The 27,279-nt window shown below is 36.8% G+C and overlaps 3 protein-coding genes and 2 pseudogenes across 4 annotated transcripts; 3 read left to right on the forward strand and 2 right to left on the reverse strand.

Annotated features, from left to right (window-relative positions):
* The first annotated feature begins 1,870 nt into the window (after nt 1-1,870).
* LOC120151430 (pyruvate dehydrogenase E1 component subunit alpha-1, mitochondrial-like) lies at nt 1,871-4,269 on the forward strand. Its single transcript, XM_039163891.1, has 4 exons — nt 1,871-2,183; nt 2,293-2,364; nt 2,457-2,510; nt 4,207-4,269. The coding sequence occupies exons 1-4, from the start codon at nt 2,070-2,072 to the stop codon at nt 4,267-4,269; spliced, it is 303 nt and encodes a 100-aa protein (XP_039019822.1). The 5' UTR covers nt 1,871-2,069.
* Nucleotides 4,270-12,577: 8,308 nt separating this feature from the next.
* LOC120151439 (probable galacturonosyltransferase-like 9) lies at nt 12,578-14,124 on the forward strand. The gene has a single exon (XM_039163896.1). It carries the CDS (start codon nt 12,849-12,851, stop codon nt 13,962-13,964), a length of 1,116 nt encoding a protein of 371 aa, XP_039019827.1. The 5' UTR covers nt 12,578-12,848; the 3' UTR covers nt 13,965-14,124.
* A 537-nt stretch (nt 14,125-14,661) lies between these two features.
* On the reverse strand, nt 14,662-15,414 carry LOC120151440 (annotated as a pseudogene).
* Nucleotides 15,415-18,368: 2,954 nt separating this feature from the next.
* Nucleotides 18,369-21,665, forward strand: LOC120151431 (annotated as a pseudogene).
* A 2,477-nt stretch (nt 21,666-24,142) lies between these two features.
* On the reverse strand, nt 24,143-26,789 carry LOC120151441 (formin-like protein 4). Of its 2 annotated transcripts, XM_039163898.1 has the most exons (3): nt 26,017-26,789; nt 25,549-25,941; nt 24,143-25,457 (listed from the first exon to the last, which is right to left on the reverse strand). In XM_039163898.1, the coding sequence occupies exons 1-3, from the start codon at nt 26,751-26,753 to the stop codon at nt 24,158-24,160; spliced, it is 2,430 nt and encodes an 809-aa protein (XP_039019829.1). In that variant the 5' UTR covers nt 26,754-26,789; the 3' UTR covers nt 24,143-24,157. The 2 variants fall into 2 exon arrangements, with proteins under 2 accessions (XP_039019829.1, XP_039019828.1); XM_039163897.1 differs by having other exon boundaries at nt 25,549-26,789.
* Between the last annotated feature and the right edge of the window lie 490 nt (nt 26,790-27,279).

Below are 27,279 nucleotides of genomic sequence, written 5' to 3' on the forward strand. Positions count from 1 at the left end.
AATTAATTAGACTCTCTAACAATAACCGTCAATACCTAATAAACCTTATCAAAAGCAACAGGCTAGCGGGCGTCCTCCCTTCTAGGGCTGTCAATGAGACGAAACAGATCGTGAGTTACTCGAGATCGACTCGGTCAAGGCTTTATAAATACTCGGATTGAATGAACTCAACTCAAACTCGAGCTCGACTCGAATTCTTAACGAGCCGAAACGAGCTACTTGATACTCAACTCGAAAAGCTCGTGAGCAACTCGAAAATATAATATATTAAGATTTAAAAAAAAATATTAATAATATTAATATTTGTGTGTTGATTTTTTTAAAAAAAAATACAATAAGGCTTTCATGTATTTAAAGTTCAAGTTCGAGTTCGAGCCTTTTCGAGCTGCTCACGAGCTTCAGTTCAAGATTTCGAGTTCGAGTCGAGCTTAAATTAAGCTATCGAGTTTTCGAGTCGAGTTGACCTCTATTTCAGAGTTTTCGAGTCGAGCTCAACAAAACTCGAGCTCGACTCGGCTCGTTTACACCCCTACTCCTTTCTCATCTTTGTTACCTATCGGTAAGCAAAAATTTTCATCCATCATATGTAAATCACAATTCTTAAGCTCTTTATTTTCTCCTCTTTTCAAAAATTCACATGAAAAAAAACACTGTTTCTCCAAAGCAAAAAATAATAAATAAATTTTAATTATCGTAAAATCCAATCTCTTCAACGTCTTTGCTACAAACACGACGAATCCTTCGATCTGAGCGGTAGAACTTCTCTTCTCTTTTATGTTGTTTTTCTTGTAGAGTTTGCTTGAGAACATTGGTTTTTGTTTTGTCAACTCTTTTATTGTTTACAATTTAGTCATTTTCTCTTTGTTTTTCTGTTTCAGAAACTATTTTTCATTTAGCCTGCCTTTATCTGCACGTAATGTGAATTTACAAGTGAAGTTCATTTTGGTGATGATCTGTTGAGGACGTGAGGGGAATAAAAAAAGATTAAAGAAGTTTATTTCGTTTGGTGTTTTTCAATTTGGTTTTGAGATCTGCTTCGTGCTTAATTGTTTGGTTTAAAATAACTGTGTTTTTTGTTGATTGCAGGAATTCCTTGCTTCAGATAAATCGAAGTTCAAGCATGATTTGTTGGTGTGTTAAAGTTTGTGAAAAAAACATACTTCTTATTGCATAAATGATAACTTTACATCTCTATTTATACAAGTCATAAAACTACCAACTACCCTATAACCAATTATCTAACAAACTAAACTAAGCTGATAATATGTCACAACTTCTCTCAACATGGTGAGATCAAAGAAAAAATTAAGAAAAGAGAAAAAAAAGCTTATGTTTTAATTAGAAAAAAGTGAAAAAAGATGAAGCGGTCTAGGGATGAGGTTTACATCGGCGGTTCTCAACTTAAAAGACGTGGTTTCTTCTCGAGGAGAAGGGTAAAATGAAACTTAATCTTCTTTTTATATTAGTATTGTTTTTGGTCTGATTTCGTGTTCACGTTCTGAAAGTTACAATGAGTAAGTTTGAAATCTCAGAACATGGAAAGTACGCCTGAATGTGTAGTCCAGGGTAATCATAACTTTTGAACTTCTTTGGAAACAATGGGCATCTATGATGTTATGTTAAACAAGCTTTTTGGGACATACTCATGAATCTCCATTTTCAGTTGCTTGTTGATAGTTCCTTTGATTCCCCTAGGATAATACGGTATGACAATCACTGAGTAGTTGATAAGTTGTTTTTTTTTTTGCTAATATTTGATGAAAATATGTTTACAAGGACACTCTATTGGTCTGAGATATTAGTATTATGAGACAAAAGCTATTCTTATAGGTACTTAACTCCTATGGGTGTAAAGTATTGGGAACTTCATTCTACAAGATGCCTAACGATATATGACTCCTAATTTTGTGAGCTTACAAGTCATGATAGTTGGAGTGGTATTGATGGAATGATTGTAGATTTACATTCTATCTAATTAGTTGACGAGAAGTATCTATATGCTGCTATTTCCTTTGTGAAATCTCATACAATTTTCTGTAATATATCGCATAAGTAATTAATATTAAGTCATGCCTGCTTATATGCAGATTCTTGAAATGGACACTTACAGATATCACGGACATTCCATGTCTGATCCTGGAAGCACCTATCGAACCCGTGATGAAATTTCTGGTGTTAGACAGGTAGATGTTCAATCATGATATACTTTTCCAGGGATTCGTTTCTTGAATATTTTATGTTGTATTTTAATCAAGTAATCTAAAACTGACATTCTAGATGTGATGTTTCTAGGAGCGTGATCCAATTGAAAGAATTAGGAAACTAATATTGTCTCATGACCTAGCTAGTGAGAAAGAGTTGAAGGTATTTATAACTAATTTATGAAACTATCAGAATTGAAATCCTGTAAGAATTTTGAAGTGAGAGACATATAAAAGTAATGGGAAAAATTTCAGGTCATTGAGAAGGAAGTAAGGAAAGAGGTAGACGATGCAATTGCTCAAACTAAGGTAAGACATTTTTCTGTTGCCTTCATTTTGATTTAGTGATTATTTATAAGTTTTTTTTCTAGTTGTCAGCGTATATGGTAACTTGTGAATTTCATTAATGAGTGAGCTCTCTTTGTCCTTTTCTTCTTAAAGTAACATTGCTATCAGATAAGAATGGTATCCTTCAAATGTAGAGCTTTGCTAAAACTGATCATCACGAATCTGTTCTGGAAAATTAGTTAATCCAAACTAGTCAAATTGTTAGCCCATTTATTTCTTACCAAGTTCTCCATGCAAAATGGGCAAGAAATTACCTGATGGAAGCAGGTAGTCAATGGTTTCATGATTAAGTTTGTTCAGAATCCATCATGATGATCCTAGATGCTTTTACAATAAAGTTGAAGATCATAGGTAGGAACCATGACTTAAAATACTTTTGTTGCTTAATCAAGGCATTAATATTTCTTTTGTGTATTTGTGCCTAAAAGGGAAATGGATTTTGGCCTCATGCTCAAACATTGAGGTTAATACATAGGAATAGGTGTGGCCATCATCATATAAAATTTTTCAATCATCTGAAAACAATGCCACAAACCTACTTAAGATATTGTTATCAAAATTTTCTGGCTGAGTCAAACATAGGGGAGTTTAGATTGGAGTAGACTGTATACTTGGCAAGAACTCTAGTTGAACTAAACCTTCAGTAGTTGAAATGATTTCAGCTAACTTTGGATTTTTACTAGAATTCCTGTTATTCAAGGCAATGAACAAGGCAAAAATCACAGTTAGATTCAGCTAAAGAACCATTCTTGAAGTTTGACTGCTTGAATTAAAACTTTGGATAATGAGTTAGTTAAATGATAAGAGTTTTAAGCTGGTTCCGATGGTCTTCCACTTATGGGAGTTTTAACTCAATTAAAGCACATCCCCTTAGTCAGATCTACCATGAAAATCATATATTTATATAGTAATAAATGTACAAGAGGAAATATGCTGGTAATTTATAGGAACATGCTAACTTGCCCTTGCACTCTTGATTGCCTAAAAGGTATAGGGATTGGCATCACTTTCTTGCCTTGTGTTAAGGCTTTTTTCGGTGTAACCTGAGTTTACCAAGATCTAGTACCTTTAGCATTCTGCAAGGTGGAGTAGGATTGCATCTTATGGAACTGAACTAAAACCTCGAGAGAGGCAATGTTGGCATAAAAAACTTCTAGTAAAGCCACATGCTATTTCAGAAAGATGGAAAACATATTGCATCTATTCTGAGAGTACTAAAAGTACATTGTACTTTCTGACTGCACACGGGCATCACCTGGACTATCTAGCATTGTTAGTTAGAATTCAAAGGTAGATTTTTGGTTATGAAAAGAGATTTCAAGGCTATTGCATGTCAAGGGTTTCATCTACAATATTAAAACATGATTCCCAGTCTTGTCACTAATATGAAGATAAAAGTAAAACTGATAGATTTGTGTTATTAATTGACATGTTTGACTTTATTGTATCTGTAGAGAATGGAATAATTATTTTACCTTTGATTATGGGGAAGAATTGTTCCAGTTTAGGCGTGTGCAAAAACCGTGGGTTTAACTTTAAGCCTATGATTTGTTAAAATATTAAGATGTGAATGTATGTATGTATGAATGAGAATGTGAGTGCATGCATAAGACGGTTATAACTGCTTCTATTAATGCTTCTGTTAAGGTATTGTTAGGAGTTAGTTCAGTCTGTTATAACTGCTAAGTCAGCTGAGCAGTGCAAGCTTGCATATATATAGCTGGTTGATTCAATGTAAAGATAATATACTTTCTGTTCATTCACTATCAAAAACGTGAATCTCAACATGGTATCTTTCGCTAGACGATCCAGGCGGTCTTCTCGTGTTCTCGCTGCTTAAAGAAAGGTTCATCATGGATGTTCTTTCGCTAGACGATCCGGGCGGTCTTCTCGTGTTCTCGCTGCTTAAAGAAAGGTTCATCATGGATGTTGATCGGTTGTCGTCAATGGAGCCTGTATCAAGGAATGCAAAGACATTCTCCAATAAAAAGGTTAATGTCATTCTTGATGACGCAAACTTTCTGCTATGGAAACAGCAAGTGTTGCTCACTGTTCGTAGCCACAGATTGGAGAGGTTACTCACAGGCTCGATGTATGTTCCATCACAGACAGTGCTCAATGAAGCTGGTGAAGATGTACCGAATGAATTGTATGAAGAGTTCGTTGAACAGGACAGTGCTCTAGCGTCCTGGTTTTTGTCAACAATCAGTCCTCAATTGTTACCTCAGTTTGTGGGCGCTAAAACTGCCTCAGCAGTCTGGAACACGGTGCTCCAGTTCTTCTCAAGTATATCCACGACTGTTGTCATTAGTCTAAATTACAAGCTTCAATCACTAAAAAAGAGAGATGAATCAATGTGAGTGTATCTTACTAGAATTAAAGAGGTTTGTGATGCTCTAGCATCATATGGAAGTGTTTTATCTCAGGCAGTACAAGTTGCTAGTATCTTGAAGGGATTGTCTCGCGAATACCAACCTTTTGTGGCGGTTATAACTACTATGCGCGAATCAATATCACTTGATGCTATTTACACCATGTTGTTGGATGCTGAAACTCAACTCGCTGAGTTTTGTGATCCACTCGAGTCACTTCCTATGAGTGCTCATATTGCACAAGGTCAGATGTCGAGCAAAGCTGTTGATCAATCTGAGCGCTCTGCAGCATCTCGTCAGACGTATTATCGTGGTCGATCGACTGGTCAAGGAATGGGTGGAGCTCGGTTACAGTGCCAATTATGTGGAAAAACCGGCCATCTGGTTGATCAATGTTGGCATCGGTTTGATGAAGACTTTCCTGGAGTTATAGCTAATAGTAATGTTTACTCTAAGAATGAGTCAAGTACTGCTTATTATGCTGCCAATAATAACAGAAAAGATAATGGCTGTGATTGTGGTGCTAGCTAAAAGTTCAGTTTTAATAAATCACAAGCAGATCATGAGCAATGGATTGTGGACTCGGGAGCCACACATCATGTCACTTCTGATGACATGAACATTTCTCAACCTGTGGATTTCAACAATCCAGGTAAATTAACTATTTGTGATGGTGTTGCATTAGATGTTAAGTTTGTTGGGAAATCTTCTTTGTATATACCCACTCGCGTGTTGTTACTAACTGATTTACTGCATGTACCAAGAATAACCAAAAATTTATTATCGGTGTCAAAGCTTGCTAGGGATAACAACATTTTCTTTGAATTCCATGCACATGAGTGTTTCATTCGTGACAAGAAGACTGGTGCAGTATTGCTTAGAGGAAATGAAGATGGTGGTTTATATTCATTTGCAGTTGATTCATCAACTTCAGATAGTTCTAAGACAGTAGCTTATGCAACACAATTCTCTATGACTGTGTATGATTTGTGGCATCAGCGTTTGGGACACCCCTCGTATGATTGCCTAGTAAAAGTGTGTAAGGAATTTAATGTAATCTTGCCTTCCAGCATTAATAAAACATGTGTTGCCTGTCATTTAGGAAAAAACCATAAATTACCTTTTTCTGCATCTACAACAGTGTATTAAACTCCTTTTCAGTTAGTATTTACAGATCTTTGGGGACCTCCACATGTAGTCTCGAATGGCTACAAGTACTATGTGACATTTGTTGATACGTGTACCAGACATTCATGGTTGTATTTGTTAATATACAAGGCTCAAGCAGTTCATGTATTTGAAATGTTTCAGCAGATGGTCATGGTTCAGTTTGATCTACCTATAAAGGCTGTTCAGAGTGATTGGGGAGTGGAGTATCGCAGGCTGTCTAATTATTTGTTGAGGAAAGGCATCACACACAGGCTTACATGTCCACATACATCGGAGCAAAATGGAGTGGTCGAGCGTAAGCATCGACATGTGATAGAGCTTGCTTTAGTTTTGCTTGCCCAAACATCAATGCCTGTTAAGTTTTGGGCATATGCAGTGGTGACTGCAGTTCACCTGATAAATAAACTTCCTACAAGAATATTGTAAGGAGTCTCGCCATTCGAGAAACTCTATCATAAGAAACCAAAATATAGGCAGTTAAAAGTATTTGGATGCCTCTGTTTTCCTCATTTAAGACCCTATTTAAAGAACAAATTGGATTTCAGGTCAAAGCCTTGCACGTTCTTAGGCTACAGTATGCAACACAAAGGTTTTCAGTGTCTTGCTGAAGATGGTAGAGTTTACACAACGAGACATGTGGTGTTTGATGAAAGGCAGTTTCCTTTTGCAGGGAAGAATGGTCATGTGGATGTTACATCTAACATGAGGAGTTGTTCTAGCCCACTACAGGTTGTGACTGATGTAACTAAGCTTCTTAGTGAAAAAGGAGTTGAAGAAGTTGGTCATAATTCAAAGGTCAGTAGTAGTGGCAGTTCTAGTAGTTCGTTTGGTAACTTGCTTGGTGTCAATTCTGGATCTGGACTAATCGAGAATACAGGTGGTGTGCAAGATGTTGAGCATCAAGCATCAAATGAATTTTTGCATATTGGTCAAGACACTGGTGGTGATGAGCAAGATCACGATGTTAGAACTCAGGATAATGATCAAGCTGTTAGCACAGGGAATATGATTGATGCTCAAGTAAACACACATCCTATATTGACAAGAAGTAAATGCGGAATATTCAAGCCAAAAGCTTATATGACTGCAGCTGTTGATGAAGTTCCAGGTGACATTTATGAAGCAATCAAAGTCTCCAGTTGGAAAAAAGTTGTTCAAGCTAAACTTGCTGCATTGCAAAGGAATAATACCTGGTCACTTGTTAAACTGCCTGCAGGGAGTGAGATTGTTGGTTGCAGGTGGTTGTTCAGAGTTAAAAAGAGGCCTGATGGTTCTGTTGAGGGACATTGTTACTAAAGGGTACTCCCAAGTTCCTGGTTGTGACTTTAAAGAAACTTACAGTCCTGTTGTTAAATTTTCTACATTGAATGCAGTGCTTTCAATTGTTGTTGCAAAGAACTGGCCTTTGAGACAAATTGATGTGAATAATACGTTTTTAAACGGGGATTTGACTGAGGATGTATTCATGCAGCAGCTACCTAGATTCGAGGAATATGCTAATGATGGTAGTTTACTTGTTTGCAAACTTAATAAAGCGTTGTATGGATTGAGGCAAGCACCAAGAAATTGGCATGATAAACTAAAAGCTAGTTTAATTCAGTTGGGCTTTAGTGAATCTCGAGCTGATGTATCGTTGTTTGTTAAAAATGATGAAGGCTGATGTACATACATGCTTGTTTATGTGGATGATATTATCCTTACAGGTGATTCATCTCGTATCATTGACAGCGTAGTGCAAGCTTTGAACCAGGAGTTTTCTTTGAAGGATTTAGGAGAGTTGTCTTATTTCTTGGGTATTGAAGTCAAAAGGAGTAAGGAATGTTTGGTGTTGTCTCAAAAAAAGTACATAAGTGAACTGTTAGAGAGGACAAATTTGTTTCATGCAACACCCACAGCTACCCCAATGGTATGATCACCAAAGCTGACTCAGGAGGCTGGAGAATTATTGGCTAATGCACGAGAGTATCGAAGCATTGTTGGTGCTTTGTTATATGTTTGTCACACGACCGGATGTGGCGTTTAGTGTGAACAAGGCTGGCGTTTAGTGTGAACAAGGCTGCTCAGTATATGCATGCCCCGCGTGAGTTGCATCTAGCTGCAATAAAGAGGATACTTCGATACCTATTTGGAACGTTGAACTATGGACTTACATTTTCTGGCACTGGAAGCAAGTCATTTGAAGTAGTGGCATTTGCTGATGCTGATTGGGGTGGCAGTCTTGATGACAGAAGATCAGTGCCTGGACATATGGTGTTTCTTGGTGCATGCCTTGTAGTTTGGTGTTCAAGGAAACAAAAAACTGTCTTCAGATCTACAATGGAGGCTGAGTATCGAAGCATTGCTGAGGCTATTGCTGAAGTTACATGGGTGAGTTCATTATTGGGTGAACTAGGAGTAGTAAACAGAAATACTCTTGTTATTTGGTGTGATAACACCAGTGCTTTTGCCTTAAGCACAAACCCAGTATATCATGCAATGTCAAAACATGTAGACATGGATGTGCATTTCATTCGTGAGAAAGTTACATCAAAGCAACTTCAGGTGAACTATGTTCCAACATGTCATCAGGCAGCGGACGTATTCACCAAGCCATTGACAAAGGGAGCTTTTGAAGTATTCAGAGATCAAGTGCGTGTTCTACCTTGTCAATGAAGGAAAAAGGAGTTGAAGAAGCGGGGAGAATGTTAGAATATTAAGATGTGAATGTATGTATGTATGAATGAGAATGTGAGTGCATGCATAAGATGGTTATAACTGCTTCTGTTAGTGCTTCTGTTAAGGTGTTGTTAGGAGTTAGTTCAGTCTGTTATAACTGCTAAGTCAGCTGAGCAGTGCAAGCTTGTATATATATAGCTGGTTGATTCAATGTAAAGATAATATACTTTCTGTTCATTCACTGTCAAAAACGTGAATCTCAACATGATTCAATTGGTTGCTGAGACCAATCCATGGATAAATTCATTCTTGAAATCCAGAAGAGCTTTAATGCTTGCATTTATCGATAAAAATGGTGTCCATCAAGTATCTTCTATATAGTTTTATCCATTTCCACTGTTGTCAACTTAGGTTATGGATGAATGGTCATCAAACCAGTGATCTTTAGCATTTATGGATGGATGAATGTCCTTAACAACATTGGATAAAGAGTAATAATTTTTAATATTAATGAATGAAATTAGTTTGTTATTTAATTCTTAAATTTTAAATATAATATTAATTTAATTCGGATAAAATATCAATTTAATTCTTGCATACGATGGAGAATCTCTCGGTGTTGACTATTACTCTCCAACATGATCGATTGTCATCGATTATTATTGCTGGCAACGTAGAACAAAGTTAATTAAATAATATAAAAGATATTTAAATTTGTCAATGGAGAAATTGAATATCCTAACACGTTATATCACGTAAAACAAAATTGCATCCGCTTAAATACATCTTTATGTTATACAATTAAAATTAATTTCATTTATTTAAAGAACTTTTTAATACTATTCTCATAATTAGTTATTAAATGGGTATAGTTCCCTTATAATTGCCTTATCTGACCACCTATGTCGGTGGTAATGAAGTCAGTCTGCATTGCCCCAATGGAATATTAATTTTCTACTTCTATCACTGCAACTCTTGTAACCATGCAAATAAAATTCAGAGTATCCTATGCCAAATATACCTACTTCCCCCTTCTTCCAATAAATTTCTTAATTAGTCCCTTAACCTTGTTTTACCTGACCAAACCCACACGTGCAATTAGTTAAATAAAACACCATATTTCTCACTCCCATTAACTTTTAAATTAAACAGAGTTTTAAGTTTGTCTCCATTGCTCTCTCTCTCTCTCTCTCTGGTGTCATGAACAGGTCAAGTCTTCTCTCTCGCATACACTGACGGTGCTTGTTTATTGGGTAACTTTTCATGGAAATTGCAGTGATTTTGTGCTTATAATTCACCAAGTTGTTGGTTGGTTGGTTCACGAGATCTCAACTCCAACAACTCCTTTTTTTTATTTACAAACCATCGAGTGCCCACCCATTCTTTATGTTTGTATTATTAGTTTTCTTTGGTTTTAGTCTGACTATAATATGATCAAGTAGTATAAAAGGTTACGTGAATAAACATTTTTACTTGTTAAATTATGTAAACATGACATGAACACCCATTGAATTTTAAATTGTAAAATTATCGCAAAATATATGAAGTATTGGACAAACTAAAACTGATATATGACAGAATCGTTGACATGACCCTTATTATGTTAACGTGATACATTAACGTAATAATTACTATGCTGATGCAACAAAAATCATATATGAATGATAATATGGTAGAGAATTTTGATTGATTTTTTTAATTTAAATTGATATATTTTTGAAAGACTATTAATAATTTGATAATGAATGTTCGTATGTCTCCTGCAAACATAGTGTTCAAATCCGAAACTTCAAAAGGTAATAATAATTCTTTTATTATCGAAACTATTTGATTCTTGCATTAAATACGAGTGCGAGGACTAAAATAGACCATAAGCCTATATGAAAATATAGAGTTACTTCAGGTTATGCCTAAATTCTGACTAATTTTTCAGGATAAATAGAGCTTGTTTCTCCTTCCCTTTTTGACCTCTTTGGGAGGGCACATTGTTGATCCTCCTTTGTTAATTAATAAAACATGGATTGTGATAATAAGTTTTGGGAAAGCTTTAAGATGATCAAACGAAAATTGCAAACTAACACATGTTGCTACTTGTCAATAGTTTTTTAGAAAATAACGTACCAAAACTCTCTAGCTAGTTTGTTTACTTTTGCATATAAAATTTTAGCAAATAAATAAAGATTGAAAGCATTGACAAAAAAAAGGGGATAACATGGCAAAAAATAAATAGGAGAGGGAGCACGTCTGATCACATGGGGGTGGTAAATGCCAGCCACGATACATGAACAAGGCATTAGGCATAAACCAGCTGGATGCTTCGGCTGCGTAGCTGTCACTTAATTAGTGGAAGCCCCAGGCTCTGATGTGCGAGGGATGGGCATGGGATTAATAAAGAACGAAGGTCATAGTTTGGGGATTAAATTAAAATGTTCAAAAGTTTAAGGATTAATTCGGAATGATATCATAGTTTAGGGATAAAATTAAAACATTTAAAATGTTAGAAATCAATTTAAGATGAGGATCATACCTTGAGGACATGGGATGCAATTAATTCTCTCTCCAAATATATCGTAAATATATATTTTGGTACTTGGACTTGTTCTTATGGTGTAATTTGGTATTTATATTATTTTAATCTAATTAAATATTTATTTGATATTTAAATTTTTAATCTAATTAAATACATTAATTTAATTTTTTTTATTAATATAAGGTATAAGTGACGGTATCTGTTATAAAAACTTAAGCATTGGATAGTGAATGTTAAAATAAATTATTTACCATCATAACGAGATAATATAATGTAGGTGTAAAGGTCTTCTTTAAATATATAGGGTAAATTATGTATCTAGTCACTTAATTATTATTTTAATTATATTATCGCCATTCAACTATTTTTTTAAATTATACATAACATTACGTTTTGGTCACTCGCCTTTAAAAATAAATAAAAATGCTAAACATAACAATTTTTCCCAAATGAGAATGTGACATTATTTTATGATGACATGCTAGCATCATCATTAATTTTTAAATTGTGCGTGACAAAAATAAAGTCAAAATATAACTTTTGGTATAATTTTAAAAAATAATAAGAGTAAATTACGTATTTAGTACCTAAACTATCAATTTTAGTCCATTTTAGTATAAACTTTCATTTTTTTCAAAATCATACCTAATGTTTAGTTATTTTGGTACCCTATTCAAAATATAACGTTAAGTTTTGAATTTTCTTTTTAAAGTTTAAATACTAAAATAGACCAAAAGTGATAGTTTAAGTAAACTCGTTAACCTTTTAGCGGTGGGCACTAAAATAAAACAAAAAACTAAACGTTATATATGATTTTGAAAAATGAAAAGTTTAGGTACTGAAATGGACTAAAATTAATAGTTAGGTATTATGAATAATATACCCAAACAATAAATGAAAGGACAAAACTGAACAAAATAATTTAAAGCCATGCTTAAATAGCTAATTAGATAAATAAAAATTTATAAATGAAAAACCTAGCTGTAAATTATAATTTTGAACCTAGATATATACTTTTCCAACATATAATAATCAAATATCTCTCTTAATAGTAAATAAAGTAAAATGAATATTTTATTATAGGAATTCGTAAAATAATTTGACATAACATTTTCTTATCTTACTTTTTTTATTATTACTTATTACGTCGGTTATAAATTTTTTAACTCCACTAATAAAATTAAAAGCTATCCTCTCCCTCTGGCCTCTGTTATTCCCGTAAGGAAAAAACGGGAAAGAGCCAACAAATTTTCCTACTCCCCAAACACTGTTTTCCCTTTATTTACCTTCCTTTCCTTTCGGGTATTTCATTTCATTTCCCTTCATCACTAAACCGCGTTTCGCTTTGAATGAAACCCAAAATAATAACAGTGTTGATTAACCCAAAGTCTTGAAACTTGAAAGCTCTGTTGCTTAATCTTTACCAGCATCACTTTCCTTCTCGTTTTCCCTTTCGCCGCAATGCCAATCATCTGAAATTTCTTTATCAAAGGAACTCAGAAGTGAAAGCTAAAACTTAAACAGAACACACTTGTCTCTCTTTTTCTTGTTCTGTTTTTTGGAAAAACGATAATGCGTTCCGTTTTCTATGTTGCCGCCGTTTTGCTTCTTCATTTCTCGCTAACGGCGACGTTTTGCGACGGTATTCGGACCATTGGAGGGGGAGATGGGTCCCGGTTCGAGTTCTCGGAGGCACCGGAATACCGTAACGGGGTGGAATGTCCGGTTTCTGCCAACAAAGAAGCGGTTTCCTCTTGCGATCAGGATTTGGTTCACCTGGCGATGACGCTGGACTCCGAGTACTTGCGTGGATCGATCGCCGCCGTCCACTCCGTCCTCCGCCACGCTTCGTGCCCCGAAAACGTCTTCTTTCACTTCATTGCCGCCGAGTTCGACCCGGCGAGTCCGAGAGTCTTGAGCAAACTCGTCCGATCCACGTTCCCTTCACTCAACTTCAAAATCTACATCTTCAGGGAAGACACGGTAATCAACTTAATCTCTTCTTCAATCCGTCAAGCCCTCGAGAACCCACTCAACTACGCCCGGAACTACCTCGGAGACATCCTAGATCTCTGCGTTGACCGAGTGATTTATCTCGACTCGGACCTGGTCGTCGTCGACAACATTCACAAACTCTGGAACACGACCCTGACAAACTCACGTGTGATTGGAGCACCCGAGTACTGCCACGCCAACTTCACAAAGTATTTCACGGACACGTTCTGGTCCGACCCGGTGATTTCCCGGGTATTCCATTCGAGGAAGCCGTGTTATTTCAACACGGGGGTTATGGTGATGGATTTAGTCCGGTGGAGAGAAGGGAATTACAGGAAAAAAATAGAGAACTGGATGGAAATTCAGAGGAAACGAAGGATTTACGACTTGGGTTCGTTGCCGCCGTTTCTGCTCGTATTTGCCGGGAATGTGGAAGCCATTGATCACAGATGGAACCAACATGGGCTCGGCGGCGACAATGTACGAGGTTCTTGTCGGTTGTTGCATACAGGTCCGGTGAGTCTGTTGCATTGGAGTGGGAAAGGGAAGCCCTGGGTTCGACTGGATGCCAGAAACCCATGTCCGGTCGATCATCTCTGGAAACCGTACGATCTTTACAAGGGAGGTTTAATCAAGGATCAGTCTTCTTTTTCTTCTTCGATATTCTTGGGATTTTCTAGTTATTTGTTATGATTCTTTTTCTTTGTTTCTTTGTTCTGCATACAGATTGAATTCTTTTTCTTTTCTGGGTCATTATTTTCATATGGGTATCAATTCCTTTCGTTCATCAGACGGGTTCCATGATTATGGAACAATTTTGGTTGGTTGGGTTGATTTCTTTGAATGTAATTGGGGAAGACAACATTACTTAGAGAGGAATAACGTTTACGTGTTCATTGTTTTCTTTAATTCATTATCTATTTCTCAAGTTTCGCTTTTGTTCACGGGACGCACTCTTTTTACCACAAATTTCAACTCAGCTTGATGTAGTAACAGTTTTGATCCCCTCTATCAACTTATGTAATGATTACACATCGGCATTAGAGTTCATAAATAAGACATTACCTTTATTAGTGAAAGTAATCCTTTTTCCAAAGTTTGGACATGTATCTCATTCTCATTTGATGTTACACTCTTCTACTAGTTTCTTTTGTAGACGTGTCGGCCCAACACAAAGTCTTGAGCATTTGAGATTCCCCCTCCAAATTAAGGTCAACAACAACAAAATTCAACATTTATAATTAGTTTTAATATAGATTTTAAAAATCAATTTAATTTAACAAGATGAAATTTGTCCATAATCAAATTGTAAATTTATTTGTTAGACTTTCTGTACAAGCAACCATAATAAACGAACAGTTTCGGTACACAATTATACGACCGTTGATGGATCTATTTTTATGGGAGTGAAGACTTCAACCACCCGTTTTCCTACATGATTGATGAATAGCAAGAAATGATTATTGAGGCACATAAATAACATATCAACCGCCGAGGTTTTTACGTATCTTGGCAACATCCTGTGGACTGATTTGAAACGCCTTTTCCAATACCACGTCAGGAATGGGCGGACTCGACACGAAAGCGGCCCTCGAAGCTATTTGTGCGCCCGGGTTTGGCTACTCAGGCCCGAAATAGCCAAAGCCGGCTTCTTCAAGTCCGTGTTATAAAGAAAATGGATCAGTCCTCTCGGAAAAACGAACGAGTCACCGGGCTCAAGCCTCTGACTGAAGAGACGATTAGAGGTATCCACAAAACCCACTAGAATAACGCCCTGGAGACAAATGGTGACCTCCGAGGCCCGAGGGTGCGAATGTGGCGGAACGAGCCCGTTACCGGCTATGTCAACACGGGCCATGGTTATGCCCATGGTGTTGATCCCGGGCAAACTCGCGAGGGTGGTGAGGGTGACACTGAAGCCGAACTGGTTCGCCTTGGTGTCGCCCGGTTTGGCTAGAGCGGAGGTGGTGAAGTGAGAGGACAAAGCTAGGGCTGGATTGAGACAGGGTGCACCATTAAGGTATAAAGGGGAATTTGTGTCTGCAATGCAGTAGTCTTGGAGTAGGTCCGGGTCGGGTTTAGCTAGACCCGTTAGGAGAGTGAGACAGAGGAATAATTGAAGAAACAAAGAGGAGGTATCCATGTTGAAGTTTGTTATATAACGCGAGTTTGAAGAAGCAGATATATATAGTGGAATTTGAGACGGTGATTGTACGTGGAAGTGGAGATTGAGTAGCTTAAGAGGCATTGGAGGAGGAAGAAACAAGGCAAGTAAGAGAGCCCCTATGGGACATGACATGGGTTATATATGTTCCAAATTCACACCACCCACCATTCGTGTTTTCGACTCTTATATCCATATTGTTTTTAATGTTACAATTTACATAGAAGAGTAGACTTGGATGAGCAGTTTGAGCTCCACTGCATATTTAATATACTTAATTCGAGTAAACATGTGACCATATAAGATATCAAATAGACATATAGATTTAGGATCGTTGGCTGCGTGAAAATATATTACTAAAATTGACTCATTTTTTTCAACTAATATATTATCATTTCCTATTGTTAATGTCAAAATTTTACATTGTATAATTGAATTTTATCTCATTATTAATATATCCAATAAGTAAACATAAAACGGTTTTGTATTTTCAATTATAGAATTAAATTAAAATTTAATTTATACGATTATAACGATCCAAAGTTTATGTATTATATTATATATTAAATCCAATTTCATATATAATTTTGAGATCAAATCCTTTACTTTGTTTTATAAAATTTGAATTACAACAAGCCTATAAACATGGTTTTCATAACCGGACCGGTTAACGAACCGGTCATGCTACCGATTCACTGGTTCAACCGGTCGAACAGATCCGACCGGTCGGAAGAACCGGAAGATGTCATAATTATTTAAAAAATTAAATAAAAATACCAAAAATATTTAATAAAAAATAATTTTTATATCACAAGTCATATTCAAAGCAAGTCATAACATACATAAGTTAAAAACCATAAAATCAAGTGAAACAAAATGATTCAAATTAACTACAATATAATATTTAAGGTAAAAGATATTAAATAATAAATATAATTATATAACTATAATCAAAAAATAAATTTATGGCTAAAAAAATCATAACAAAATAATATTGTTTGGTTTAATTTTTTTTAAAAAAACAATCACACATGGCTAAGAAACATAGAAGAACATCCCAAAAATCTAAAGAGTAAAAATATGAGAACAAAACAATCTCACATAGCTAAAAAACATTGAAGAGCGTCCCAACTAACTTCTATAAATAATAGAGGTAAGTTGGTAGTCAAAATCATAAAGTTTTTTTGTAAGAACTATTCTTTCACTTCAATCAAGCTCGAATTTTAAGCTTCAATCGAGCTTCTAAATTTTGTTTGAGTTCAAGCCTTTTCGAGTTCAAGTTTCAATATTATATTTCGAGTTCGAGTTGAACTTGATAATTTTTAGCTCGTGAGTTTGAGTCGAGTTGAGCTTACTTTTAAAATTTTCAAGTTCAAGTAGAGCTCAGCAATACTCGAGTTCGACTTGGTTCGTTTAACAAACGACTTTGGTTTAATTTTAAAAAAAAATTAACGATTTTTCCCCTTTTTTCCGATTTTCAGCCGGTCTGATTCGAATGATTCAACGGTTCTGGTCAGTTCACTAATAACGGTTCAACCGGTATATATTAAACCAGACTGACAACAATTTTTGATTGAACCGGTTGAACCGGCCGATCCGATCTGGTTTCAAAACACTGCCTATAAAACAAATATGAAAAATGAAGTGTGGCGATTCACGTAGCAGGAGCAAGACAATAGAATTCATCATCTTGATTAAACGAAACTGAAAAGTCAAAAGTCCAGATCCCACCGCCGCCGCCGCCACCACAACAACCACACGTCTCCTTTAAGGAAGATTTAGTGATATTTAATCAGCGAGTGGTTGGCTTCCTTACCTCTTTTACTTCACTACTTTCCAATGTGGACCCTTTTCTTATTATACCCGTAGGCCATATCCATTGTTTCATTTTCCAACAATCTTCTCATCATCACTCTTTTCCCCCATATTTTTGACTCAATTGTTTCCCAGTTACCATCATTTAAATTATTGTCCATATTCCGTACTTACATCTCCTCTTTTTTTACTCAATTGCCCAACTTTTCATTTTCACTTTAAGGCTTCAAGCTTCAAGCTTCAAGCTTCAAGCTTCAAGCTTCAAGCTTCAAGCTTCAAGCTTCAAGCTTCAAGCTTCAAGCTTCAAGCTTCAAGCTTCAAGCTTCAAGCTTCAAGCTTCAAGCTTCAAGCTTCAAGCTTCAAGCTTCAAGCTTTCATTATTGTCCCAACTCCCAACTAACATTTTAGCCGAAGAGTCATATCTCTACCTTAAAAACAAGTCTTTTCCCACGGTAATTATTCATGATAATATGATATTAATAAGTTTCAAAGGTAAATAATCTTTGGGTTCTTTTTTTTTTTTGGCTGTGATTGAGTTTTTTTTTCCTATTTGGTACTTTCCCCCAAGTACTAGAAAGACGGTTTTTAATTTTTAATATGAGAGCTTAAATCATACACAGACACGACCACATGCCTTCCATTATTGGTTTTATTTTAAGTAAGAATGGTAGAATGATTCGAATTCGACGGATAAACTTGAAATTTAGTCAAGTTCGGGTTGGATATCAAGGAATTTTTCGGGTTTAAGTTTGGATTTGAGGCAAGGTATCCCGCCCCGACCCACCCCGATTAATTATATATATAATATTTTATATTTTTATATTAATTATATATATAATATTTTCAGATTCGAGTTTAGATATAATATTTCAGATCAGATTTGAAAACGAGACAAAAAAATTCTCGACAGTACGCCCGATAAAATATTCGTCGGGATCAAATCGGAGTCGAGGACGAGGATTAAGTTCGGGGACGGGACGAGCAAAACCCGCCCCCGTTGCCATTCCTACTTTTAAGTGTCATATTTGGTTTTCAATTTCTTCGAGGCTTCTATTGTCTTTATTTTGAGTTGCTTCTTCTTTGGGTCCTTTTTTTAGTGATCCAATGGATATGGACAAATGAAGCCAGCTGCGAGGCTTGATGTGCTAGCTTTGTTAGCTTGAAGTTTTCTTTGTGTGTGTGTTTTTTTTTTGAGAATTTAATGGCTTCAAGTAAAGAATTGAAGGTACTACACTTTGTACTTTTGGTTTTTAATTAACCTTCTTCCATTATTGTTGCTTGGATTTAATTTTGTTTTGTTATTATTGGGTTGTTGATTGAGTTTTGCACTTCATAATTGCTTAAATTCTGTTTGTTCATTCAGAAAATGCTCTCAATTTTGTTTTTTTAAATGTGTATAGATAAAGGCAATGGGTTCTTCAAATCCAGCTCTTGAAGTGTCGCGGTTTCTTTTGGTAGATTTGAGAATGATTCCTTGGGAAAAATGGTCGACTTTCTCCCCAAAAAAATACTTGGAAGAGGTCCGAGAAATGTGCAACTCCGGGATCGGTTTCTCAGAAAAAAGCTTACTTTGAAGAACATTACAAGAAGATTGCTGCAAGGAAAGCTGAGCTACAGGCTCAAGAGAAGTCTGATGAAGGAGATCCGACTCGTAAATCCGATGGCGATGAAGGCGATAAGCAAGAAATTTACTTGCTAAGTGAGGCTAATGATATTCAGGAGACTAAGTCAAGATTCATGGGTTGAGGAATTGAAGGAGAGAATAAATGGCATGGTAGAAAATGAAGAGAAATAAGAAACAATGGGTAGCATAGTTAAAAGTCCTGTGTTAAATGAACCAGAAGAAACTGCTCCTGAAGAAGAAGCCTTTTTGGTGAAGAAGGAAATGGAAACTCCTTCAAAGGGGTCTCAAGATGTTGTGGAGTTATCATCGAGATTGGAAAATGCCATCGAAAGCACTCCCGAGATCAAAGATAAAAACTTGAAATTGGGTCAATCTGCAAAATCTCATAAGGTAAGTTTACCATCATCATCACAATGTCTTTTTTTAATCGATTTGTGCATTGGAAAAGCTTGACTCAAGTGAATTTGTTGAGTTTTCTTCTCTAGATCACAGCAGTGAATAAGGAGAGAATCGATTCGAGGATGAAGAAGAAACCTGCCTCACCTGTGACTAAAACACCACAACTTTCTACATCTAGAGCATCAAAGACAACATTAACTCCTACCACGATTTCTGCTTCGAGAAGTCAATCGTAAACAGGAACTGCATTATCTTATTCTTCCACCAAGATCAAGAATTCTTCTGTGGAACCAAGCAAGAAAGTGGCTCCTAGATCCTTGCACATGTCTCTTAGTGTAGATCCCTCAAGCCCTGACCCGGCTTCCCTTCCTGCAACAAGGAAATCTTTATTTATGGAGAAAATGGGAGATAAGGACATTGTCAAGCGAGCATTTAAGTCGTTTCAGAGTAATTATAACCAATTGAAACCTTCCAGTCAAGAACAATCTGCAGCAGCAAAACCGGTATTGTGTTGTCATTTTAGAATTTTAATCCTTAAGGTCTACCTGACATTTCTATTACTACATAAATTCACATGCATCTTTTGTTTCGCTTTTTCTTGCAGGCGCCTGCAAAGGGAAGAGAATCAAGGGTTCCCACTTTGACGACTCTGCAAAAGGAGAATGGAGGGTAAACTTCTAAATTCAAAGAATCCAGATGACTAATGCATACATGCTTGCATCAGTGGATTTGCATGCTAGTTGAGTCCTGATATGGTTTTGATCTTGGATATAGACAATGTATCAGTATCTCCTGAACTTTTTTGTACAGCATGTTATTTGTCATCATGGATCCACATTCGCATTAGACACGTTTTGGAAGCTTAAATAGTTCTTCTGTTAAAACTGATAGTAATTGGGTAATGAGTGTCAAAATATGAAAAAGCTATCCTTGAGCATGTGAGGACTCAAATATGTGTGTGTACATAAGTCGGCTAGTGTTTCCCTTTTTTTTTCCAGCTGAAGTACTTATTATCATATCATTACCAAGCTTTTTGTCATTTCTGTCTGATCCCTTTTTTCTGCATCTTTCTTTTTTTAGGCTAAAAAAATGGAAAAGGCAACAAAAAAAGAAGTGGGGATTGAACAGTTAACAAGTTTTTAATTGTTGGGTCACTGATATGTAGCCAATCATACCGCTTTAAAGGAACATTGTTGTTAGACAGTCATTTACTTCAAGTACAATTTGCTTCTTCATGGCCTTAAGTTGCCAGGTCCACGTGAACTTTCCTGGGTTTAAAGTTCATGCTATCATTTCTCGACTTCACATAGTAGTTCTTAAAATATTACTTCCAATAATTATAAGCAGAAGTTTTGTATGTGCCTAAAGCGTCCATCATCCCGAAATTTCTTCATTGTTGCATTAATTGATTTGAAACAGGTCTTCTAAAGTTAGTAGCATGGAGAAAAAGAATGCTAAGGCTGCTCCATCTTATTCTGGCTTGAAAAGTGATGAAAGAGCTGAGAGAAAAAAGGAGGTATGCAACGATGCTTCTCCCTTCTCTTCCCTTCCGTAACGATTTGTTTTGATATGGATGCACATTGTTCGTCATTAAAATCACGATGTCTCATATCCTTTATTTCAGTTCTCCAAGAAACTGGAAGGAAAATCCAACGATAGGGAAGCAGCGAGAAGATATCTCCAGACAAAATCAAAAGTACGATTAATTTTCTTTGTTGAGGATGTCTTTCCATCCACTCGATATTGTCTCACATGCTCATAAAGTCTTTAATGAATCAAACATAATAGAGGTATCTGACAGGCTGTTTGGTTGTCGGATTCTAAGATAAAGAAAACATCATCTCCCGTATACTAACCGGCATATGATTTCCTAATTTAGAAGACAGGCATTGCTGAACACTATATGATTGTCACAGGATAATAGAGATGCATAGATCAAAAAGTTAAGGCAGAGCCTTAATTTTAAAGCTACACCCTGCCTGGTTTTTATCATGGACAGAGAACATCAAAAAGCTCTCTTGATAAGGTATTTCCTTTCCTCCTTTCCTTGTTTTTAGTTTGATTACGAACCAACATAAAACTTTTAATGCCAATCATCTTAAATCATACTTAGTCATACGTATAAAACTGTGATTGCAATCTAATACTTGAGGAACTATACTTAGTTCTGGTAGAGATACTAATGCTCCCCGTTTTACTGCTCTGTGGTTCTGGTAGTGTGCACCGTAGGGTGCATCATGGGATAAAATGAATACAGTTATCTCTCAACTTAACCTCATCATGCCAATTTTAAATCTTTTTTAGTACTGAAACATAACGTTACTGTTTCTTGTGTGTAATTTCACAGATTGGTTCCAAGAGTGACATCCATCGGTAAACTGGCTTCCTCGGGTCAAAAGACCAGGCTGATTCATATACAATTAGGGAGAGAATACCAAGAACATTTCTCTATTTATAAAAAAGGATGAAAATATAAGAAGTACATCAGCTTCGGTGGCTGTCGGGCAAGGAAAGGTATATGTGAAGGCAAGTTTTTCATTGAGGATGTATGGCATGATATGGAATTTGTCGTCGATGAGTCACATGTCGTCTATCCGAATGCATCAATCCTGTCATCAAGTCGGTACATATAGTAGTAGAGAAGTATAATTGTAATATATGTAAATGTGGACAATAACAACACCACTGAATGTGTATCGAGTCCTGCTTGACATTCGTGATTGAATCAACTTCAAGTTTCAGCTACAACCTTCTGTCATTCCGTATGCAATTTTCTATTATTTCTTTGAACCAGAAGAGAAAGGGAAACACTGTCTAATTTCACACTTTGTGAATGTGCCATTTTACCCAACACTCGTTCATTTCAGGAACAGGTCTTTCCTACAATTTCATGAACAGAAGTCAATGAAATACAAAGTCAAAGACAAATAAAACATGTCATCTGCTAGAATTTCAGGCATGACATCAAGTGCTCATATTCTAATGAATTGACTTCCCTACAATTTCTGTTTGTTTCCATCCGACCATCCCTGCCTGCTGCCGTTGGCAAGAATCCAGTGCCCCCTATTTTTAGATAATCCTTATGTTATAATGACAAAATTATTTGGGATTGACGCAAAATTTTTTGGTAGATGGAGAATATATAAAATTTTAAGGAACGAAAATAAATTATCAATAGAAAATATAAAAGAAATATCTAAATTATGAGACCTTCTCTGCCAACCGCCCCTCAATCAATCCCCGAGTACAATGGTTTTGACACTCAACGACCCTTTTCCCACAATGTGGGAAAAGGATAGGAAAACAAACTAGAAGACACTAGTGATTTAGCATTAAAGAGTTAATCAAGGAAGTGATTAGTGTCACAAATGGCAATGTACTTATTTGGATTTAGACATGAGATGGTGTCATATAAAACATCTTAGACGCACAACAAAGAAACGATAGAACATGAAATGATTATGTAAAGTATCGAAGTGGTGGGGTTGACAGCATCATCGGTGTCTTGGATCAACTAAATAATTCTGTACAAATTTCATGGTAAGTCATAGTTAGTTCTTGCCTAAGCCTGATTACTTTGTCGTTGTCGTTTATTATAATTAGAGCAGTTCGGTTTGAATTTGATAAATATATGGGTCATTGCTTGAAACTTTGGGTTATGACAGTTAAGATTTCATGTTTGAGAAAGCTACAGGGGCAAGTGATAATATGTATTTTAGGTAGACAACAATTTGGATTGTGCCAAGAAAAAACAATTACACATACATTTCATGGTCTTTTCATTAAGAGGAATGAATGCTCATTCTTTTTACGTACGCCAAATTACAAGTGACGTGTCCGGTTATGTAATTAGGAAATTGAAGAGAAAATAGTTAATTAATTTATAGTTATGCTCTTACTTCCATTCCAAAAATTATTTTCTTCGACTCTTGATTAACAAGAGATAGAGCAAATTTTATTATTTCAAAGCAGGCAGCACTAATTGGGATCAAACGTCACCGTTTCATTCAGGGGTTAAAATAGAAAGGGTAAACTATGGAGATAGTCTCCTGTGTTTTTTGTTTGACCGACTTTGGTCACTAATTTAAAAATTAAGAGGAATAGTCTCTAATATTATCGATCCGTCCAAGTTTAATCCTTAACATTATCGATTCATCCAATTTTAGTTCCTCAGCTATATCAAATGGAAGTTAACGACTAAGGGACTAAAATCGAATGGAAGTTGGGGACTAATTGAACGAATCGATAACATCGGGGACCATTTCTCCTTAATTTTTAAATTGGTGACCAAATTCGATCAAACTCTAAACATAGGATACTATATGCATAGATTATCCAAAATAGAAAATAATGGCCCATGCAGGTTGCATGGTCTCGAACGCGAAGATCGACTCTAAACATAGGAGACTATATATGCATAAATTACCCAAAATAGAAAATAATGGCCCATGCAGGTTGCATGGTCTCGAACGCGACCTTCACGTTATTAGCACGACGCTCTAACCAACTGAGCTAAGCTTTAAAATCTTCAAATGTATGTATAAATTCTTGTTAACTTTCTCATCAAACAATCGATATCATATATACCAAATGATAGTCGGTGTTCTCTTCTGCCCTACAATAGCCCGTATGAGCAAATCTTTTGCTTATGATTATTCTGCTGCATGTTTGTCTAGTATTAGTTTCACTAATGCATGATATTTTCTGTGTAAAGCTTGCTCAGTGGAACTAGTTTGAATCAGAACAATCAGACGAATATTATTTACCACTTTTCATCAAAACTTGGTACAAAACAAATGGAAGAATTTTAAAAACAATTTCCTATAGTTGTTCCGAATCTACACCTTTCCTGTGAGGTTTATGTACATTGCCCACAAACATCTCTTAGTGTTCATAAATCAATATCTGATTCGCTGGAATCGACTTATCCGACATTAAATTTGCTGGCAACGCCGGGAACCTCATTTTGGTTCTTGACTCCTGTGAATTAGGTGATTGTGGTCCATAATTTGCTGTTGATGACTTCCTCCTTTGTTGGTTCCTAGCTATTTCTACGCATGCCTGGTCGACCATGCCAAGGAAGTCTTTAACGATGACGAATACTTGGAACTGATCCTTCGAAGCCCCTGCTTGATAGTACTCTGTAGTTCTTCTTACGTTATCCATCACTCTTCTTTGCTCCTCTCTTAACGCCTTCAGTTCTTCTTCGGCCTCGTCGACAAACCCTTTCATTTCTTGCACGAATCCCCCTTTTCCATCAGCCATGCACTGCAATACAAGGTGCTTGGTTTCCTCTACACGAGCAGCAAGAGCCGAGCAAGTGCCTAAAAGTGTGTTGAAATCTATAGTGGCTGCTTTGTTCACGTTGGTGAACTCGGTACTGAGGCCTCCTACCACCGGTAATCCGAGCATTACATATTCCTTCTCTCTGTCCACTTTCGCTGTCGAATTGCCAGTGGTGTTATTGTTGTTTCGGGTGCTGCTGCTGCGACTCAAGCTGTGACTTCGGCTGATGAAGCATTTCTTTCCCTCAGACCGGACTACTTCTTCGACCACAAAGTGGAGTAGAGTAGTCTTTCCATCGGTGCTTTTAACGTCGGAGAGCTTAAGCAGCGACGTAAGGTTAAAAGCTTGAGCATTGCCTCTGGCAGTCCCGGCATTCATGCGATTGCCGGCCTTCAGTATAGCTTCGAGGAGTTTCATGAACAGTCTTTGAGATCGAAGCTCCTTGCACCCTAACTCTAGAGTTTGTAAAGACTCCTTCATGTCGAGAATTTCCAAATCATAGTTCGTTCTAAACTGCATGGCAGTAAGGCGTGTGAAGGCCGAGGGAAGAGCTTTTAAAATGTGGAACAAAAAGGACTCGGCATCGGCGAGTCTCATCGGATCGGCGTTGAAATCAATGATTTGGGACTGTTCTTCTTCTGTGGGGGCAATTCTCATGAACTTTTCAAGAGTATCCGCCTCAAGACCTTGGCCTTCATTGAGTGCATCAAGCAGTTCCTTACGAGATAGAGCCAGGGATTTAAGCACAATTGCAATGTTATGCGATTTTCGGGGATCGAGAACCATGATCTGTGCCGATGAGCTAGTGTTAGCACTCTTTGTGTTCTTTTCACCGGTAGGGGATTTCTTATTTGTAGCCACATATCCAAATAAAGCTTCCATAAGATCATCATCAACCCTGAAGAATCAATTGCATTTTTGGTCAGATAAAAGAACAAAATCGGCTTAATAGTTAATGAACTAGTGAAATCGAAAAGTTTAAAACTTACTTAAAAGATCCGCCATTGATTTTGTCCCATACCATGGAATGATCAGCATTCTTCTTGTTCACTTTATCCCAATGCAATGGCTTCAATTTCACCTGACTATTATCACTATCTCCAGAAGACTCCCCTGATTTACCACTACCGGACTTATCTCTGGCCGCTGAAGGAGGTTTCAAGGTCGTAACTGAACCGCCGGCTTTTTTAGGTGGAGGTGGCGGCGGTGCAGGGCCTTTTGCTGGAATCGGCGGAGGAGGGGGCGGTGGCGCTGTTGGAGTTCTATTTGGTGGAGGCTGCGGCGGCCATTGCGGTGGAGGGGCAAATTTTGATTGAACTGGAGCTTCTATTTTCTCAACAGCTTTTAAAACAATCCCTTGATACGACGGTGGAGGGGTAAATTTTGATTGAACCGGAGCTTCAATTTTCTCAGCAGCTGTTAAAACAATCCCATGAGACAGCGGTGAAGGCCCAGATTTTGATTGAACCGGAGCTTCTCTTTTCTCAACAGCTTTTAAAGCAATCCCATGAGACGACGGTGGAGGAGTTAAAGGACTCGTATTTCCACTTGAATCTTCATCTTCAGGTGATGGAACATGAGAAGTTGACGATTTCCCACGAAGCAAAGGAATTTCATTTGCAGGCTCCATCTTTTTGCTTCTACTACCTTTCCGAACCATTCCACCACCGCCGCTTCCGCCGCCTTCTTCATCTTTCGTAACATGCAAAACCTCTTGGCGGAACGCATTTATGGTACCTCCGTTTTGAAGTTGCCTCCAATAAAGAACATCCAAACCATTTTCATCTACGATTAAACCCTTTACATTCCCATTAACTCTACCGAACTCATCCGGGGGCACTCTGGGCTGAGAACTATCTCGAACTCTCTCCCTTCCACGCTGAGCAAGAACATATCTTCTGATAAAAAAGAAGAATATCGCTGCAATTACAATAGTGCTTCCAGCGGTCGCAGCTACTGCCTTCGCAATAGTACGATTGCTATCGTTGCCCGATGAAGACGACGTTGATGGCGGCGGAAGCGGTGAATCCAACGGTCTTTCTTGAGGGATGGGTGAGACAGGCGGAGGAGTTTGAGTTGGGTAAAAGACTTCAATGTTTTGAGGTGTACCCTGGGAAGAAGAGAAAGGCAAGACGGAGATGAAGAACACAAGGAAGAGGTGGAGAAGAATCAATATCCGAAACGTGACAGCCATGAAAGAGCTGTGCGAAAAATCAGAAGAGAATAAATGTTTAGATTTTGGTTCATGTGGGGGGAATGAAATTGTTATGCTTTTGTTTCCTTTTTTTTCTGGGTTTGGATTTGGTAAACTAGGCGTTGACACTTTCAATTGAGTACTTACTCGGTTCTGTGTTACGGGTCCACCCAACTCTTGTCAAAAATTATTTTATACTCTTACCCGAGGTCTTTTTTTTCTTTAAAGAATTGATCAAATTGAAAATTCGAATATATTTTATATTTTAAAAACAAGTACGAACATAGGTTATTTAAGAGAAAAAAAAGTGTTCACTCTTTCGTAATAGTTTTTTTTAATCATCTTTCATAAGTTGAATGAGTGAATAATAAGCACTTGAACGAGTAAAATGCAAAGGTAAGACTTGAGAACGAGTAAAATGCAAAGGTAAGATTTGAGAGAGATGTGAAAAAGTAATACAAATAGGTAGATTAAAATACATTTAGGGTAGAGTACACAAATGATCCATCGATTATTTGATATTATT

The sequence above is a fragment of the Hibiscus syriacus genome, unplaced genomic scaffold, assembly GCF_006381635.1.
Source record: "Hibiscus syriacus cultivar Baekdansim isolate YM2019G1 unplaced genomic scaffold, ASM638163v2 tig00111057_pilon, whole genome shotgun sequence".
Taxonomy (NCBI): Eukaryota; Viridiplantae; Streptophyta; class Magnoliopsida; order Malvales; family Malvaceae; genus Hibiscus; species Hibiscus syriacus.

Excerpts from the sequence above, each read along its gene's own strand:
- LOC120151430 (XM_039163891.1), top strand. The coding sequence starts at position 2,070 with ATGCCTGCTTATATGCAGATTCTTGAAATGGACACTTACAGATATCAC. Across the intron at positions 2,184-2,292 it reads AAATTTCTGGTGTTAGACAG|GAGCGTGATCCAATTGAAAG; the intron begins GTAGATGTTCAA and ends TGATGTTTCTAG. Across the intron at positions 2,511-4,206 it reads ATGCAATTGCTCAAACTAAG|GAGTTAGTTCAGTCTGTTAT; the intron begins GTAAGACATTTT and ends AGGTATTGTTAG.
- LOC120151439 (XM_039163896.1), top strand. The coding sequence starts at position 12,849 with ATGCGTTCCGTTTTCTATGTTGCCGCCGTTTTGCTTCTTCATTTCTCG.
- LOC120151441 (XM_039163897.1), bottom strand. The coding sequence starts at position 26,753 with ATGGCTGTCACGTTTCGGATATTGATTCTTCTCCACCTCTTCCTTGTG. Across the intron at positions 25,458-25,548 it reads ATCAATGGCGGATCTTTTAA|GGTTGATGATGATCTTATGG; the intron begins GTAAGTTTTAAA and ends TTGATTCTTCAG.